Source organism: Aotus nancymaae, unplaced genomic scaffold (genome assembly GCF_030222135.1).
Source record: "Aotus nancymaae isolate 86718 unplaced genomic scaffold, 86718_ANA_hifiasm-v0.15.2.pri h1tg000019l, whole genome shotgun sequence".
Taxonomy (NCBI): domain Eukaryota; kingdom Metazoa; phylum Chordata; class Mammalia; order Primates; family Aotidae; genus Aotus; species Aotus nancymaae.
Window position 1 is genome coordinate 24,503,452 of NW_026988431.1, and position 18,825 is coordinate 24,522,276.

An 18,825-nucleotide genomic window follows, 5' to 3' on the forward strand; every position below is an offset into this window, starting at 1 on the left:
AAGGGCGGGACTCACTAAGGAGCTAGCAAGTGGTAGGTCTACTTTAAGATGAACCAAGTTTAGCCCTGCTCATGTGTGAAATGTTTTGAGGTGACTTCTGCCTTTGGCCTTTCTCTCAGGAATGGATTGCTAGAGCTCTTGGAACTGGTTTCCTGCTACAGGAACCGTCCTCTCTGCAGGACCCAGGAAGAACACAGTGTAGTGCAAAAACAGCCCCTTCAGGCCTATATCTCATCTATGCTGAAGGTGTCTACACAGGGATCTGTGGCTAAAGCCCCAGCTAGTCACAGACAACATTCATTGATTTAGTTACAGTTGGGCCTGGAACCTCATTCTCAGAGTTTGGTAGGTGTCAGAGGAAGCCACCAGTCAAAAAATCAGAGATGTGGAATCATGGCCCAATCTCTTATCCCAAAGATAAGCCCAACAGCAACCTCTCCTTCATTTCTAACAGCTCTCCAGTCTGACAATCCTAACTACACAAACTGTCTGGCAGCCACATCCTCACTCCCTCTACCTAATCCTTGCCCTCTTCTCCAAAGTGCCACATGGTGGTTACTACCAAGCTGATGACCTGAGAGAGAGCCTAGAGCGCAAAGCCATGCTAACAACAGCACGGAAGGGACAGACACCACCAACCCAAGCAAAATGGCCATTCTGTACCCATAAGGTCACATATCAAAAGGAACTCACAACCTTTAGAACCATAAATCAATGGTAACGGTGCAATCTGTTGAAAGAGGAGGGCCCAGGGGCCTGGAATGAATGCTGATCAGCAACTGGGAGGAAAAGCATCACCACTAACCAGTCAGTGATCCTTACCCACCAAGTCTGACCTCTGAAGAAGTCTGACAGGCACATATCAAACCCACGCCTAAATTTAGTGAAATAACCAAATCCATTCATTGGGATGGTATACATAACACCAACCCCAAATCATTTCATCTTGAGAATCACAGGACTCTATTTCTACAACTATCACTAGGGAACAAGGACATTTTCTAATCAGGTAACTGAAGTTTGCGAGTGCATTACACTTGCAGGCACACCACGTAGCAGCACAATAACCAATGCACAGGCTTTTCCTAACCAGGAGGCTGGGTCTGAGTCTTGGCAGGATTCAGAGCTGAAGGCACAGAGACAGTGCTGTGCACACGACATAAACACTTCCACAGAAAGGAAATATGGAAGAACAGATCATTACAATTAAAGTTTCCACTTTTCAATATAATGACTGCTAAACCATTTTTGAAGGGTAAATATGTTGCCCACCCCCCTAAAACAGGCAAAATGCATTTAATGTGTATCATCGAACATGTGCAAAGACTGCAGTAAATTGCCTCACAAACGCAAATTATTGCAATCAGCATCTTGTTTTCTAGTTCTAAATTCAAAGGCAAACTATTAACACACAAGACTGCTAACTCTTGCTATTATCACACTTGCTATTATCACACATCCTCCTTCTAACAAAACCACATTTCCAGATGGGCTGCCAAAATTAGTCAAGTGACTCCTAAGAAACACTATCAAGACTGACATGCCAGGAATTCATTTAGAAATGAATGCTTTATTTAAATAAAGGACACACACACCCATACACACCTTTCCTCGGGAAATTCAAGTTGCTTTCTTTACAACTGAACTTGAATTGAAGCTCAGTGAGGCCCCATTTGGAGAAAAAGGGAGACAGCTGAGCTGTTAACCCGGTCAGCATGCTGATCAGTCCCAAGTCAAATGGGATAGACTTATGATTTGTGTGGGGGTTAGGGGGAGCTGGGTCTGACTGGGGAATCCTGATAAGAAATTAAGCCAAGTATTTTAAATTCAACCCAGGTAAGGTACGTATGATACAAGAATTCAGTCAAGAGGGTAGTGAGCCCTGTGATGACGTCACTAGTTCCTCTTCTCTTCAGGATGCTTTGTTCACTCTGCATTGGACACAAAGACGACTAATTTTTAAAAAACAACACGTAACTCAAGGAGATTAGATTACTGAAGTGCATTCTGTTAGCAACCGTTCCCAAAGAGCGTAATTAACAGAGCTGTCAGTTCCATGGACCAGAACTAGCTGCTTTGTTTGAATGAGGAAAACTCAAGATAGCAATTTTCATATATGACTAAGGGAGCCACAGGCTCAAAACCCAAGGGCTCTAAGGTCAGGAAAGGAATCAGATCCTCTGTGCCAACAAAGGCTCACCCTGAGAAGATAGGATCTAGAATTCCTCTTCCTCAAGGGAATGGCTAGGCAGAGAGGTCTTTTCCAGAAGGAAAAATAATCCCTTCTACCTGAGGGCACCTTCTTGAACACATATACTTGGAACACAGAAAAGCCACTTACCACTGGCCAGCTTTAAAGGAAAAGTCTTGATCAGCAATAAGCAAGCGGAGGCTCTTCACTGACGGTGACTCATTGGCAGCTCCGCACACCTTAGCTGCTGACACAATCTAAAACCAAAAGACGAACTGTGGCTGAGGTTAGTGCATACACAGCGCAAGGGACAAATGGTGGCATCCTGGGAACTAAGGTTTTTGAAATCTACAAAGATGTGGTTTTTGAAAATTGCCAAACAACGTAAAGCACACTTTTAGTTCAGCCTACCCCCATATGAATACATTTTAATTAACTTCTTTTTGAAAGACTTATCATACTAATTTAATTTTATCCTGATTCAAAACTCATCTATTAAAGGGATCATTTAACTGGCATTTATTTGATGAGTATCCACAATGAGCTGTGCACTGGGCTAGGCACTCTGGAAAGAGCTCAGGGAATGGGAACTCTGTAAACAAGCCAGGGTCTTATCAGGGAGCTGCCATTAGATTCTCCATCAGTACTGGGCAAAGTGAGGTCCACTGTTCCTTCTGAGTGTGTAAGGAGTCCATGAAGAACTAATTTCAGAAATTAAAAGCAGGCACTTAGACACTAACAATTTCACAGAACAATCTTGTGCCTGTTGAATCTAGTAATACGAAACAAATTGGGTTTGCACTCTTTATGTCTGTTTTTAACCAATTTTCAAATTCATTTATCATACAATATTTTATAAAATGGAAACAGTTGACAACCTTAACAACAAAAAGACCTCTTCCCTACAGATTGTTTGAAAAGCACTATTTTACATGATGTATCTGATTTCTAGAAGGCCCTGAATAGGTTTGACTAGGGAGCAATTCAGGAATGTGCCATTCATGGCTCAACACCCCTCAAATTCAAAATGTCTCTATTGCCTTTATTCTTTCATCTGTTTTTTGTTTCTCTTTATCCTGTAAGCCTAGGACATCTTCACAAGCAAAGAAAAAAGACAACATGACTCTTACTTCAACCTTCTATGTCTACTCCACTTGGGGCAGCAAATCAGCAACTAACCAAAATACAGCCCTCGCCTTGGAAGGTGTGACCTTCACAGCTCTACCAAAGGGTGCTTTGGAAATCTGTCAAGATCAATGCATGTCCCATCCTAACACGAGCTCATGCAGGCCTTCTACTCCATAGGACTACTAGATCTCATCAAACTATTAGTGGAGACCATTTTCAAAAATCCACTTGATAATTCTCATGATGGATGGTGGTCTCTCTCACCACCCCAAAGTAACTTCTAATATTATCTACCTTTCTCTCCCTCCTACAAAATCCCTAACCTCTTTCTTTCTCCCTATTTTTGCCAACCCTCTCTTCCCTCCTCTCCTAAAAATAAAGTTGGATGATTTTCCATTAGTGACCCTCTACCTGCACTCTTGGTCCTAGTCCTGCCTACTCTCTCTCAAACACTGCTCCACCAGCAACCACCAGCCCTTTCCTTCATACTCAATTTTCCTCCCTTTAGTACATTCCTGTTTCATCAAAGATTATATCTAATGCCATTTGCAATCCTAAGCAATTCAGCAAAAAAGTAAAGTAAGCAGCAGAATATGGCTGTTAACAGCATGGGCTCTGCAGCTGGACCGCCTGGTATATTTAGTCCTGGCTCTACCACTTACCAAGCTCTGTGACACTGGGCAAGTCACCTAGCCCTCCTCAGCTACAAAATGAGAATAATACCACCTATACCTCATAGGTTTGCTGGGAGGATTAAATGACATAATACCAACGAAAGCACTTATAACACTGCTGGCCCACAGAACTCATTAAGTGTTGGTTATAACGTACAGTCATGTGCTGTGCAATGCCATTTCGGTCGACGACAAACAACATATACGACGGTGATCCCATAATACCAGATTTGTACTATTTTTCTATGTTTAGATACACAAATATCATTGTGCTACAAACGCTTGAAATATTCAGTACAGTAACATGCTTACAGGTCTGTCGCCTAGGAACAACAGGCTATACCATTTAGCCTAAGTGTGTATTAGGCTAGCCCCTCCAGGTTTGTGTAAGTACACTCTATGATGTTTGCACAATGACTATTACCTAATGACACACAATGCTCACCAGATAAGCAATGGGGAAGGACACAGTTTGAAAAAAGATGTCAAGGAATACAGTGCTGTGTACGTGCAGTCCTTCGAGAGTCAGGGCTGCCACACATGGTCGTGTAGGTGGTAAGGAGGTTACCTAGCTGCAGTGTGGCAGCCCTGCTCAAGGGCAGAGGTCCAATCTTGTTTCTCTAATCTTGCTCCTCTAATGTTTCTTCTTGGTGTCCTCTTTCTCTCAGTAGGGCTCAAAGTTGCTTTCTAGCATCAAAACTTATGTTATCTGGTAGAAAGTCAGACACACTAGGACCAGGAATTCCTTCTGCTCTCTGAAAATGCTCTGGCCTTACTTCTCCTCAGGAGGCATGCTCTACCCAGCCAAGTGTGGACTGAGTACTGACCGGGGCATCAGTGATGACATCGTGGTGATGAGCCCCCACTCCTACTTGGCCTGCTGCCCTTCCAATCAACAGTTTCACTGCAGGAAACTGACCGAGGAGATAAGAACTGAAATATGACCCCTGGGCCTTATCAGCACATATGATCTAACTGATTAAGCATTAAGCAACACATGACTGCATTTATTGTATTAACTACAATTGATTGTTTACATTATATATTACACTTTATTCATTTATAAATATATATGCCACCATTCTAATGCTTTTGCACCGGGACCTTAAAGACTGAGCACTGAAGATCTCAGAGAGACTGCTCACATGGACAACAAGAAACTGTACAGTGTGGTGGGCTTGTACGTATTTGTACCAGTGCAAACTTAAAAGTCATACTGTCTTGAATATATTTTAGAAATCTCGCCTTTTGTCCCTTCCTTTACTGAGGCAATGAGCTCCTCCTTAGCCCACAGAATCTTCCCTTTTTCCTTGATGCTCTCCTTGACCACATGTAACCTAGCTTCTGCTCTCCTGCAACTTCTCCTTTGACAGTTGGTTGGGGTCTTTCTGAACAGCTAAACTCAGTGTCCAGTCTCAGTTCTCACCCTCCCTGACCTCTCTTAATTTGGTACTTTCCACCTTGACTCTGGGACAGCTGACACTGAACTTTTCAGGTACCCTCTGGTTATCGCTGACCTGGTCTTTCTCCTTTACCATTCCTTCTCTCACTTCCTCCATAGGAGCTTTCCCTAAACTGCCTCACTCCTACTCCCTTTCCCACTCCAGGTTGAGGTCCCCAAGGATGCACAGGCTACTACTCTCCTCCCACCCTCTGCTTACAACTCATCAATACTTTTCTCCCAATCACAAGCTGACATCCACACTCCCCCTAAGTAACAACAGCCAATGCCTGAGGAGCATTTATCTCAGATATATACCAGATGCTAGGTTAAATATTTTATGTGCGTGCATTCACTCATTCAGTTGATAAGGAATAATCATATTATATCCCAAGAGATAGTGTTATCCTTCATCTTGCAGATGAGGAAACCGAAAGATTCGGTTACTTGCTCAAGATCACTGAGCTAGGAATTGCCAAGTCAGGATTCAAATCCAGGTTAGCATGATCCTCCCTAAATCATCTGATGGTTCTATCCCAATGGTAAACTCACTTATGCCATACAACGAAATCCACCAAATTCATTCCTTCCACGAACATTTATTGAGCATGGTGTCAGAAACTGGGGAACAGGGTATGCAGAGACAGAGAAGGCTGCACATGCCCTAATAGAATCTTGCAAAATCAGCTTCTTTCCATTACCAGATATTCAATTCCGGATGCTTGTTGGACTCAACAAAGTCAATTACATTTTTGGTTGATACACAAACACACATAAACTTTGATTCTTTCTGGTATACTATCCCTAACACAGCCAAATTCCATAAATTTGGCTCATGTTTTTTCATTCCCTTCCCTACCTGCCATCTCCCTGAGCTGAAAATTTCTTTCTTCTCACTTGAACTACTACTTTAGTCTCCTCCTTGTGTCTCTCAAAGCAGCCAAGGCAAATATTCCTAATTTCCAACCTTACTGAGTTACTCTCCAGCTTAAAAACCTTAAGTGGCTCTCTACTACTCAACTACCAAAAAAAAAAAAAAAAAAGCTGAAAGTTCTGTTTAACTTATACCAACTTGGGACTCCTCCTGGATCACTGCGCTTGTGATTTTTCAGCCACATTGGACAACCTGCTGGTCCTCAAAGGCACCTAACACCTGCCCATTCCCCCAAACCCTGCCGAGGTCATTCAGCATGAGCCACGCTCTCTGTCTACCAACCTTCTGCTCACCCTTCTAGGCCCTGCTCAAGTAATATGCCCTGCCTGAGGTCTACCTTCTTCTCTTCACACTCTCAACTCTATCAATATGTTTTTGCCTTTGTGACCACATGCCGCACATATTAGTCAACTTGTTATATGAAGCACAAAAACCAACACTTAGTAAGGCTCAGTAAGTATTTGCAGAATGAATAAAAACTTAAACCTAAGGTCATTTAAAATTGTTTTCCAGAAGACTGGTAGAAATTCGGGAGCATGTTTTTTAAGCTGTGTGCGTAGGGGAAGAGAACACTACAGAAAATCCCCATACACGTTCAAAAGTATGGCAGAGGTCAGGGAGAGCAGAGATTTATTTAGCAGAATTGTTATTTTCTTTTGTTTGCCACACATTCTTTTTTAAATATCTTATTACAAAGACAAATAATGAGACTCATCAGAGGTCTCTATTACTTCGTTTTCCCCCTTTTATTACATTTACAAAAGTATTTTGGGAGGCTGAGGCAGGCGGATAGCTTGAGCCCAGGAGTCTGAGACCATCCTAGACAACATAGCAAAACCCTACATCTCTACAAAAAAAAAAAAAAAAATTTACAAAAATTAGCCAGGCATGGTGGCACACACCTGTAGTCCCAGCTACTTGGAAGGCTGAGGAGGGAAGACCATTTGAGCCTGGATGTCAAGACTGCAGTGAGCCAAGGTGGTGTCACTGCACTCCAGCCTGGGCAACAGAGTGAGACCCTGTCTCAAGAAAGAAAAAAAAAGAAAGAAATGTTACTTTATAAACATTTACTTTTTTTGATATAACAATCTGTTAAAACGCAGCGTAAAACTAGATTATTTCATTTCTGACAGTTTAACTGGCAGGTGTTAAATTCCTTAACAAAACTAGATAGGGAGCAGAATTTCAGCCGAGACACCCAAGAATGTTTCACGATCAAGTGCTAGACTACGTGAAACAGAAGCATTAGTCATTTCCTAATGTCCAAATGTAAAATTCGATGAAGGAGGAAACAAAAGCTATACTTTCTACTAAGCCATATTTTCATTTGGATGGTGCGTCTATGACCAATTACTGGTATCACAGGCTGAGTATCCCTTATCTGAAATGCTTGGACCAGAAGCGTTTAGGATTTCAATTTTTTTTTTTCAGTTTTGGAATATTTGCATTATACTTAGAGGTTGAACATCTCTAATGTGAAAATCTGAAATCCAAAACACTCCAGTGAACATTTCCTTTGAGTGTCATGTCAGTGTTCAAAACGTTTTGCGATTTTGGAGCACTTCAGGTTTCAGATTTCGGATTTTTGCATTAGTGATACTCAACTTATAAAATGAACAGTAATGTACCTATTGCTGTTTATCCTAACAACCTGGACAAAACTGTTATCCCTGTATCTGGAACACAGAATACGCTACACAATTCATTATTATTATTATTATTATTACTTTTTGAGATGGAGTTTCGCTGTTGTTACCCAGACTGGAGTGCAATGGCACGATCTCGGCTCACTGCAACCTCCGCCTCCTGGGTTCAAGCAATTCTCCTGCCTCAGCCTCCCGAGTAGCTGAGACTACAGGCGTGCACCACCATGCCCAGCTAATTTTTGTATTTTTAGTAGAGACGGGGTTTCACCTTGTTGACCAGGATGGTCTCGGATCTCTTGACCTCATGATCCACCCGTCTCGGCCTCCCAAAGTGCTGGGATTATAGGCGTGAGCCACCGCGCCCGGCACAATTCATTATTTTTAAAGACATGCCTCTCTCTTACTATTTTGTTTTGCTTAACACAAATGCTGTATACTATGTAAAGATTTCCAGCAATGTGGATTAAAAACATTAATGAAATCTTTTTGAAGGCCACATATTTATTTTACTCCAAAGTTAGTTCATATAATTAGGACCTGTAACTGTGGCCCTTTGTTATATGCCATTCTTTTCTTGGAAAGACAAAACATAGTGGAGAAACTATATATTTTAGCATTTGTACTTGCTCTTATTCTTAACAGATCAAAAGATTTCACAACTGAAACCTCAACTACCCATGTCCTAAGTTAAAACACATGGCAGGAAATGAAATTTTCCATAAAACAACATTTATGCTCTTCCAGTGTTCAGTAAAATAACAACACATTTGCCAACTTTACTAGGACACATGTTTAATGCTTAGGCAGAGTCAGCATCTAAAAGGAAATTCCATCACACTTATTTAAAAAGCTGGTTTTATATAGGATATTTTGATGTTACTGCTGGTGCAAAAGTCTCTGTACAGGAAATAGGTATTTCTTTCGAAACCTGGCTAGCTTTCCCCATTCACTCCTGTTCATTCATTTTCTGGCTTAAAAATTTAGGCAAAGCCATGACTAGAGATGACCTAAAACAAAAATGAAATTATAGTTCAGAGAATGTCAGAATTGAAGGAAATTTTAATCACTATCAAGATTCATATGTCATTTTACACATAAAGACACTAAAACCCAGAGGCATTATTTAAATGGTAGCGGAATAGCAGTCTGATGTGTAGGAATCTGTCTAGAAGCAGATTTTACTCAAGTGATTTACTAATAAAAACAATCACATATTTAACTTCTTTTTTTTTTTTTTTTGAGATGGAGTTTCGCTCTTGTTACCCAGGCTGGAGTGCAATGGCGCGATCTCGGCTCACTGCAACCTCCGCCTCCTGGGTTCAGGCAATTCTCCTGCCTCAGCCTCATGAGCAGCTGGGATTACAGGCACACGCCACCATGCCCAGCTAATTTTTTGTATTTTTAGTAGAGACGGGGTTTCACCTTGTTGACCAGGATGGTCTCAATCGCTTGACCTCGTGATCCACCCGCCTCGGCCTCCCAAAGTGCTGGGATTACAGGCGTGAGCCACCGCGCCCGGCCCATATTTAACTTCTTAAATGGCTTATGCTGGTTAACACTATGCCCTAGAATGGCAGGTAAACTCACTTTACTCCTACCAAAGGCTAACTTGTCTACCTGGGCTGGTCTCCTCTCTGCCTTCTCAAGCCTTCCCTCCAGCAACTATCCTCTCTTTACATCATACCCTCTCCACCCTCCCCAACGGAACACACGAGCTCTAGGATCTCCCACCTCATATAACATGTAACATCAACAGCAGCAAACACTATAGACATCCTTACCATATGCCAGGCACTTTACATACATACATTCATTCAGTCAGTCTTCACAACAATCTAGAAAGCCAATATAATTATATCCCCATTTTACATATGGGAAAACTGAGGTCCCAGAGCCAGTAAGGGACAAAGCAAGGATTTAAATCCGGGCACTTGTGTTCTTTGCTGCTTTTCAAAATACAACAACAAAAAAACAAGCCTCTCCTTTAATCCAGCGTTCACCCCATTTCTTTGCTTCCACTCACATTAAAACATTTCAAGAGTTATACACGGTCCTGTCTCCACTTTCTCATCTCCTATTCTCTCCTCAACACAATCTAATCAGGCTTTCACTCTCAGTAATGTACTAAAGCTAGTCACTCTGGTCACCCACTATCCACTGCGGTAAATTCAATGATGAACTTTCAGCAGAATTCAGCACGGTTGGCCCCCCTCTCCTTGTTGAAACACTTTTCCTCCTGGCTCCAAGAACACTCTGCTGATTTCCTTCCTGTCTGGTTGGCCACTCCTTCTCCATCTCCTTTGCTGGCCCTTGCTCTTCGGCTTGGCCTCTAATTGTTGACACATTCCTGGGCTGAGTCCTGGGTCCTCTTCCCTTACTCTCTATGTGGCCTCAACTTTTCATCTCCAGCAGTGAACTCTAAACTCACATGTCCAACAGCCTGTTTGAATTTCCATTTCAAACTTAACACAGCCAACACAGAACTCATTTTTTCTCCAGCACCGTGCTATATACACTGTGATTATAGAGCCGCTAAACTGGGCCTCTTTGTAGCCTTCAACTTGCAGCAGTTGGTTACACACCCCTAGGGGCCAGAGGCCAGCTGCCAGGGCCATCGGACTGCACTTCTTTGGGAGTTTTTCCAAGAGCTGTGGTCCAGTCACGCCCCACCGCAATATACACTTCAACTACCTCCAGGCAGTGAGTGCCTGAGGTTTCTCTCCAACCCCTCTGCTTTGTCATTGCTGACAGTGGTGAAGCCAAGAGTGCCAAGCACTGCTCATCCCAGGCTGGATGATCTCTAAAAGGTTCTGTGACCATCAAGGTGTAAGAACCAAAGCAAATTACAGGTACAACTGTTGAGAAACATTGCATGTTGAAAAGATGCCCCCTACCTCAGACTGAAGATGATCACTCTAGCATAATCTCTTTGAAATGCACAGGTGATGACCAGCAGAGAATTGTAAAGGTTAGCCTCGGGACACAGTCCACTCTGCAGCGAAGCAGCCAATCCCATTCAAACCCAGGCCTCGGAAAGACCACAAGCAGATTATAAGCACTGGAAAATCAGCACCTGAAACTGTAGGATCCCCAAAGGTGTCTGCCCTAGGGGCCCAGGCATTTGACTTCATTAACTAACCACTCTGCCATCAGTATCTCCCTCCTTTCCCATGCCTAGTAACACATTGCTCAGTTAAACCCTGTCTATCTAAACCAAGTGTCATATTCTGCTGTAACATAAAGGAAAGCTGATTTTATTATTAAAGATCTGAGTTCAAGGACTGAATTTCTACACTTACTTGAGAAAGTCCTTTAAACTTAGGATAACAATATAATTTATCATTCAAGACAGAATACTTTGGAGAGTGCAAGTGAGTGCTATTGACAATTACATCAGGAACAAGAGGCATAAACCAGGACTATTTCAGGCAAATTAGGAAGCAGGGTCATCCTATCTAAATCTTTGAGTCTTAATCCCCTCATCTGTGAAATAGGAATTAAAATCCCTACATCTCCCTCCCAGAATGGCTGTGAGAATCAAGTAACAATCTATTGTATTATCTGGTACTTTGTAAACAAAAAGGCAACAAACACCTAAGATATTGTAGGAAAAGACACAGACTTCTAAAAGCAAACTGGTCCAATAGAAAAAGAATTAGAAAGTTTTCCAAAATCAATTAGGTGCATAAAGTCTTCTGATCAGAGTCCCATTAAAATCTGCGGAGGGGGCTTATTGATCATTTTCAATGTTGTAACCCCAGGATCTGGCCCAGGGTCTGGCATATTTCCAAATGAACAAATGAATGCATAAGAATTAGTAATTTAAGAAATTCTTTCACTGCCAAACTCTTCCAACAAACTGATGAACAGAGCATATCTTTCTCAGTAGGCCAAGAGTCTATAGAAGCCAAGCATGGAATAACCCCTCCAGTAAAATGTATCTTGCCTGAACAATCCTTACTGCATTACAATATTTCTACTCTTATCTCCTTGATGTTTCTAGGGTTACTCAGACTGGTTATTCTTTTGATTCTTAAGAATAAAATGAAAAAAACTCCAACACAAACAGTTCAATGTAATTCAAATCAGAGTTCAGTTTCCTCCATCAGCACAATCTCAGACTACTTCCATTTAGAGTCCCCAGTAAGAAGCATAAACATCATAAATGGTCATTCAGTAAGTTTTCCAGAGGAAATACAATGCCCAAAACCAAAAGGACATTTCTGGGTGAGTGTTCCATTTTCTGCCGACTCCAAGAGTAGCAGCAGGGTCCTTTAGCCTAGGAATTCTGAGCTAGAGCTTCCCTTTGCCACTGAGAGACATCTCCTAGACCCTGCTTCCTTTTTGTAAACTCCAGATGACACTGTATCCTTAGGCTACCTCATGGACTTGAACTGAAGAGCAAACAACATGTGTAAAGTACACTCACTATACAAATGAAAGGCAAGAGTAGAAAATGAGAGTGTAAGAAGCTGATCTAGTTCTGTTATGGCCAAACCTGAGGTGCCATTCATTTCAACCAGTCCAAGGTCCAGCCCCTACTCTATGGCAAGGAGCACCCTCTGGAGATTGGGGTGAGTCCCTAATGACCATACACTGCTGAGAAAGCCAGATATCATCTAGCTTTCTCCAGTTCTTCCCATCTCTTCCCAGTTCTCATTTTGTATGGGAGAGGAGGGGAAATTAGAAAGAGAAGAGGAGAAGAGATGCAACTAAAAAATTCTTCAAAGGTAGTACCACGGTTGGATTTTAACCCTGTAATTTTCTGACTTGTGGGCACTAAAATTCTCAAGAGTTTGCATTAACTTTCTTTGTAGTTTACCTAAACCTGGCTCAAAATAACCCCCCAAAAGTCCCAATAATTTTGTCCTGTAAAATTCTGAAATGGAAGAATGGCTGCCTTGCACCTCTTGCTGGCCCTGGTCTCCCAGGACCTCAAGGAAGTGATACTCAGCTATAGGACAGCGATTTACTCTAAGAATCGCCAGTGACAAAAAAAATAAAGATCAGAAGCTGAGTTTTTACCCATTTCTCCTAAATGACAAAGAAAAACTTGAAAACAGTGAAAAAATATAAAGCGAGACTTTATACCAGTTACTATGTAGTGACCATTTCACTCCTGACTCTCTCAACATCAGATGGGGAATTTGGTATTTAAAACAAAGTGTAGTTCCAACAATTTTTCCTTTGCCTAAAGACAATCAAGAAAAAGACCTTTCTAAAAAAAAAAAAAAAAAATCCAGAAGAAAAAATTGTATGATGAGAAAAAAGTACGCCTAAAAGCCAAATTAGAAAAATCACTTGTCACTTTGGGAGGCTGAGGCGGGTGGATCACGAGGTCAAGAGATCGAGACCATCCTGGTCAACATAGTGAAACCCCGTCTCTACTAAAAATACAAAAAATTAGCTGGGCATGGTGGTGTGTGCCTGTAATCCCAGCTACTCAGGAGGCTGAGGCAGGAGAATTGCCTGAACCCAGGAGGCAGAGGTTGCGGTGAGCCGAGATCACGCCATTGCACTCCAGCCTGGGTAACAAGAGCGAAACTCCATCTCAAAAAAAAAAAAATATATATATATATATCACTTGTATTAAATGCGGCAAAGAAAACACAGATGTGCTCCCTGAACACGCAATTACTTGATTCATCTGCCTTGGTGAAGCCACCAGCTTCCAACACCAAGAAGTACACAAAACACAAGTTAACTCTTTTCTTTTCCTCTTTTCTTTCTTTCTTTTCTAGACAGAGTCTTGCTCTGTTGCCCAGGCTGAAGGGCAGTGGTGAAATCTCAGCTCACTGCAACCCCTGCCTCACGGGTTCAAGTCAAAATATACGTTAACTCTTAAACTAGTTAAACAAGATTAACTAGGAAACTCTTAAACTAATTAAACAAGATTAACTAGGAAACCAGAATATATCTTGGAAACTAAAATATGGATATAGGTGGTTTTCACAAATCTTTTGAGTATCTAAATTCTACAACTATTACTTGGATAACTTCAAATTCAGAAGGTATTCAACAGTCTTTAGAAACTGAAGAAGTGCTTGAAATAACTAATCATCTTGCTAATCCAAACTTTACAAATAATTCCATGAAAATCAAGTCAGCACAGAATAATTCATTCTTAGTTACCACAATTAATCAAACAGTTGCAAAATTAAACACAAATAAAGAATCTATTATTATCATTTTTCTAAACTTAAAGTTAATTCTTTTATATCTACCCAAACAGAAACCAAGGAAATGGAAGACATAGACATTGAAGACTCCTTATATAAGAATGTAAATCTGGCCAGGCACAGTGGCTCACGCCTGTAATCCCAGCACTTTGGGAGGCCGAGGCGGGTGGATCACGAGGTCAAGAGATCAAGACCATCCTGGTCAACATGGTGAAACCCCGTCTCTACTAAAAATACAAAAAATTAGCTGGGCGTGGTGGCGCGTGCCTGTAATCCCAGCTACTCAGGAGGCTGAGGCAGGAGAATTGCCTGAACCTAGGAGGCGGAGGTTGAGATGAGCCGAGATCGCGCCATTGCACTCCAGCCTGGGTAACAAGAGCGAAACTCCGTCTCAAAAAAAAAAAAAAAAGAATGTAAATCTATCCACACAGGCTGGAGTGCAGTGGCACAATCATAGCTCACATTAGCAATCTTGAATTCCTGGGCTCAAGTGATCCTCCTGACTCAGCCTCCTGAGTAGCCAGGACTACAGGCACACCACCATGTCCAGCTACTTTGTAACTTGTTGTAGAGACTGGATCTTGCTATGTTGCCCAGGCTGGTCTTGAATTCCTGGTCTCAAGTGATCCTCCTGTCTCAGCCTCCCAAATTGCTGGGATTACAGACATTAACCACTGTGCGCTTGGCCACAAACTGAACATTCTTACTGCAGACAAGACATAAATAAAGAACATTTTTGGAAGAAAGTCTCTAAGCTACATTCAAAGGTAACTCTTCTTGAGCCACAAACAACAAACTATGGGTAGACTGAAGTCTTTGGAAGTTCTTATAAGACAGCTAAAGCAGGAAAACTATCTGAAGAAAATGTCAGATGATAAAAACTGTTTTACAACATAGGATGTCACTATGATATAGAGTAAAAAGGCTTTAAAGCTATGACTTTTATAGAAGCTTTTTCTAGCCAAATCAAACTAGATGTAAAGGGAACTTTTTCCTGTATAAAGTTCTGATCTTAAGGAACCTATGACAGTGCTCTAATGTTAAGGACTGTATCCTGTTCTTATAACACTCATTTTTAAAAACCAGGGAGTTGTGCTGAAGAGAAAAACAGTTTTATTAGTTGATAATTTTCCAAATTAGAGTTAAAATTTAGTGAACAAATGACACGATTCGGTCATAAGATGAGAGAACAAGGGCATGTTCAAAAGAGCCTGAAACAGAAGTCAGGCTCAGCAATCAGTCCTGGATTCACCACTGGCACAGGGCTTGAGCAAGCTACTTATCAGGACTGAATCGCAGTCCCTAACCTATAAAAGAAGAATATTTACTGGCTCTCTAATAGTCTCTTTATAGTTCCTTCCCTTTTTCTTAAGATAACTTTGTTAGAACAGGTTTTCTCGAAGATTAGATATACTTTCATAACACTAGAAGTTGGCTAGAATTTGATATTAACTATTGTAATATTTACTGAATTCTGTGTTATCTGACCTTTTGGCTATAGTTATATATCTGTAACACATAGGAAAATATACCTTTTATAATTTTATTTCAGTTGAACCAAACTAAGGAACTGCCCATTAGCCCAGTTCTCAGGTGAGGTACTTCAAACTTGAAAGAATATGTGTAGCAGTACTTATATGTCACTAACCATCATAATACACAGTCATTTACGCTTTTTAACATATTGTATTTATATGATTATTTTGTAAACCAAAAATCTTAATGAGGTTAATTTTAAATATATTTAAGTGTATTTTAGAAACCATAGTTGATATCTTTTTTTTTTAGTGAAAGTATGGTAATTTACTGGAAAAGGGAAAGCACACACCCAAGAAAAGGAAGTGTGAGCATACTCAGAAAGAGACGCGCCATTAGTATCTATTTTTTAATAGGTGTAACCTTTAAAGTATACGCCTGCCTCATTTTTAAATTGCAGAATAACAGAATACTGAATACTGCACATTCCCACTTACGTATATTAAAATTAATAAGCAAGAAATTAAAGACAAGTGGTGATAACCTTAGGGAGATAAAGATCTTTCATTAGGAAAGAGAAATGACAGTGATATAAATAAAAATACTGTTTATATCCACACAAATTTGAAAAATGTATAAGTAAAGACTTTGTGGTAAAAATACAAATGTGAAAAATAGATATGTTTCCTTAGAATTGGCAGTCAGTGTAATTAACTATGTTAACGCCTATGAGGGATGCTGTGCAAGTTCCTATTAGTCTGATTCTTAATCTTCTCATCTATTAAAAAGAAAATACTGGCCAGGTGCGGTGGCTCATGCCTGTAATCCCAGCATTCTGGGAGGCCAAGGAGGAAGGATCACTTGAGGCCAGGAGTTCAAGATCAGCCTGGGCAATACAGCAAGACTATCTTTACAAAAAATTAAAAATTAGCTGGGCACAGTAGAGTGCCTGTAGTCCTGGCTACTGAGGAGGCTTAGGCAGGAGGATCATTAAAGCTTGGGAGATAAAGACTGCTGTGAGCCATGATTTCACCACTGCACTCCAGTCTGGACAGAGCAAGACTCTGTCTCAAAAAACAAGAAGAAAGTACTATTATCTATCTATCTATCTTACCTGTCTTAAAATACTATTATCTATCTCACAGCACAGTTTTGAGAATTCTGTAAGGCAACAAACAAACTTCTGGGTCCTAGAAAATGGGAGGTGCTCAAAAATATCAGTTGACACTAAACAGTAAATAATGTACTAACTGTTCTGTAAATGCCTGATGATTCTTTTTGCTCATATTGTACTTAGTTTCTGCAGGCTATTAAAATTAATTGGTATTGTAAAATAAAATTCTGAAATGAATATTCTAATTCAGAGACTAGCAAACTATTACCTGCAGGCCAAATCTGGGTGTTTGGTAAATGAAATTTGTTTACATACTTTCTTTTTTTTTTTTTTTTTTTTTTTTTTTGAGTCGGAGTTTCGCTCTTGTTACCCAGGCTGGAGTGCAATGGCGCGATCTCGGCTCACCGCAACCTCCGCCTCCTGGGTTCAGGCAATTCTCCTGCCTCAGCCTCCTGTGTTTACATACTTTCTATGGCTCTTCTCACATTATAAAATCAGAGATTAGAAGTTGTAATTAAGACAGCATAGCCCAAAAAAACTAAAATATTTACTATCTGGCCTTCTAGAGAAAGTTCTTCAACCTCCGCTCTAATTCTACCAGCCTCAAAATACAACAGGAAAGAGCCTGTAAGATAAACCACTTATCTTCATAATTTACAAGGCCTTCATTTTTTTAAAATCCTAACAGTTAAGTCTCACATTTACAGAATCAGCATCTTTAGTCCCTTGAACAAACAAACAAACAAAAAGTCTTTTCAGATTTATCATTGGGAAAAGTGTACTTCCCCATAAGCTCCTAAATCTACTCTGCTGCTGAACTAATTTTATAGACTTCTCAAAACAAAAAACAAACAAAAAAAAACCTATGAACTTTAAGCTGAATCAACAAACACATTACCCTTAGTCCCAAAGTAATTTTCTGAAAAGTATACATTTACATTAAAGTGTATCCTTCTATTAATAGATAAAATTAAATGAGACAATATAATTTCTGCCCATGTTTGTAGAAGTATATAATCCTTATTAATATAAAATACAGTTTTTTATTGTTAGCTTAAATAGGCTTATAACACTAAGCTAAATTTATCTGAATAAGTGATAAATATTCAAAAAAGCAAAATAAAATACTCAATTTATGTTTTTAAATAAAAATGGGGTTACTCACTGAGGTAAAGGGTGAGGATCCTTTATGTCTCAGCCCTTGACACCCCTTCAGGTGGTAGATTAGTTTTCTATAGTCTGAATATGGTGGGAAAAAATCTGTACATTAGAAGGGTAACAAGAGCTCATCCACTTTCCTTTCTCAGATGTTAGTGCTTTCTCCCTTGATGAAGTAAGTTGTTCTAAAGTAGGAATGAGAACAAGGACTTTGAGAGGTGATACACCAAATAAAAAAAAACAAAACAGAAAAAGAAAAAGGTAAGCTATTCATAGGCTATTCGTAGGCTCTAAAAGAAGTTCTAGTGCTAAAATATAACCCTAAACATCACATTTGTGAGGATGGTTCCCTCAATTGCTGCTATACTCCCTTCATCAAAAGTTAATCCATCATTCCAAATTTAAAGGGAAAAATTGGAGTATTTGTTTGTCATCTTTTCAAATCAGATATCACACGTCCTGCTCAGAAAATTTCTGAATAGAAAAATAACAAACTCCCCAACTGTCCTTCAAAAGGACCAGACTGATCTAACACTTTACCCATAAGCCAATCATAACCACGTGTAAACTGTCTAGCTGGAAAAACCTCCCATAACCCAGATACAAACCTCTCGTCGAATGACACTTGCAGTTCTCTCCATGTGATCAGTTTTCCTTTTGGATTTCATTATGCTGTAACAGAAAGTAAAATTAGGTTATTATGTATTATCCTCATAAAAATCATAAAATTAGTTTGTCCTGAAATATCATGGTTATCCTAAATACAATATAACACTATGGATTCTATAATATGGTCAGCGAGTATTTGCCCATCTAAAGTTTTGGCCGGGCATGGTGGCTCACGCCTGTAATCCCAGCACTTTGGGAGGCTGAGACAGGCAGAT

The 18,825-nt window shown here is 40.3% G+C and overlaps 1 protein-coding gene across 4 annotated transcripts in view; it reads right to left on the reverse strand.

Moving 5' to 3' along the window:
- Positions 1-18,825, reverse strand: part of OXNAD1 (oxidoreductase NAD binding domain containing 1) — a 57,499-nt gene that overhangs the window by 29,387 nt on the left and 9,287 nt on the right. For all 4 annotated transcript variants that reach the window (XR_010343445.1, XM_012466747.3, XM_012466750.3 and 1 more), the window contains exons 4-5: positions 18,550-18,613; positions 2,342-2,448 (exon numbers count right to left, since the gene is read on the reverse strand). Coding sequence is in view for 3 of the 4 variants with exons in the window: in XM_012466747.3 (XP_012322170.2) it covers positions 2,342-2,448; positions 18,550-18,613 (171 nt within the window). In the remaining variant the exon portion in view is untranslated. The remainder of the gene's footprint in view (positions 1-2,341; positions 2,449-18,549; positions 18,614-18,825) is intronic.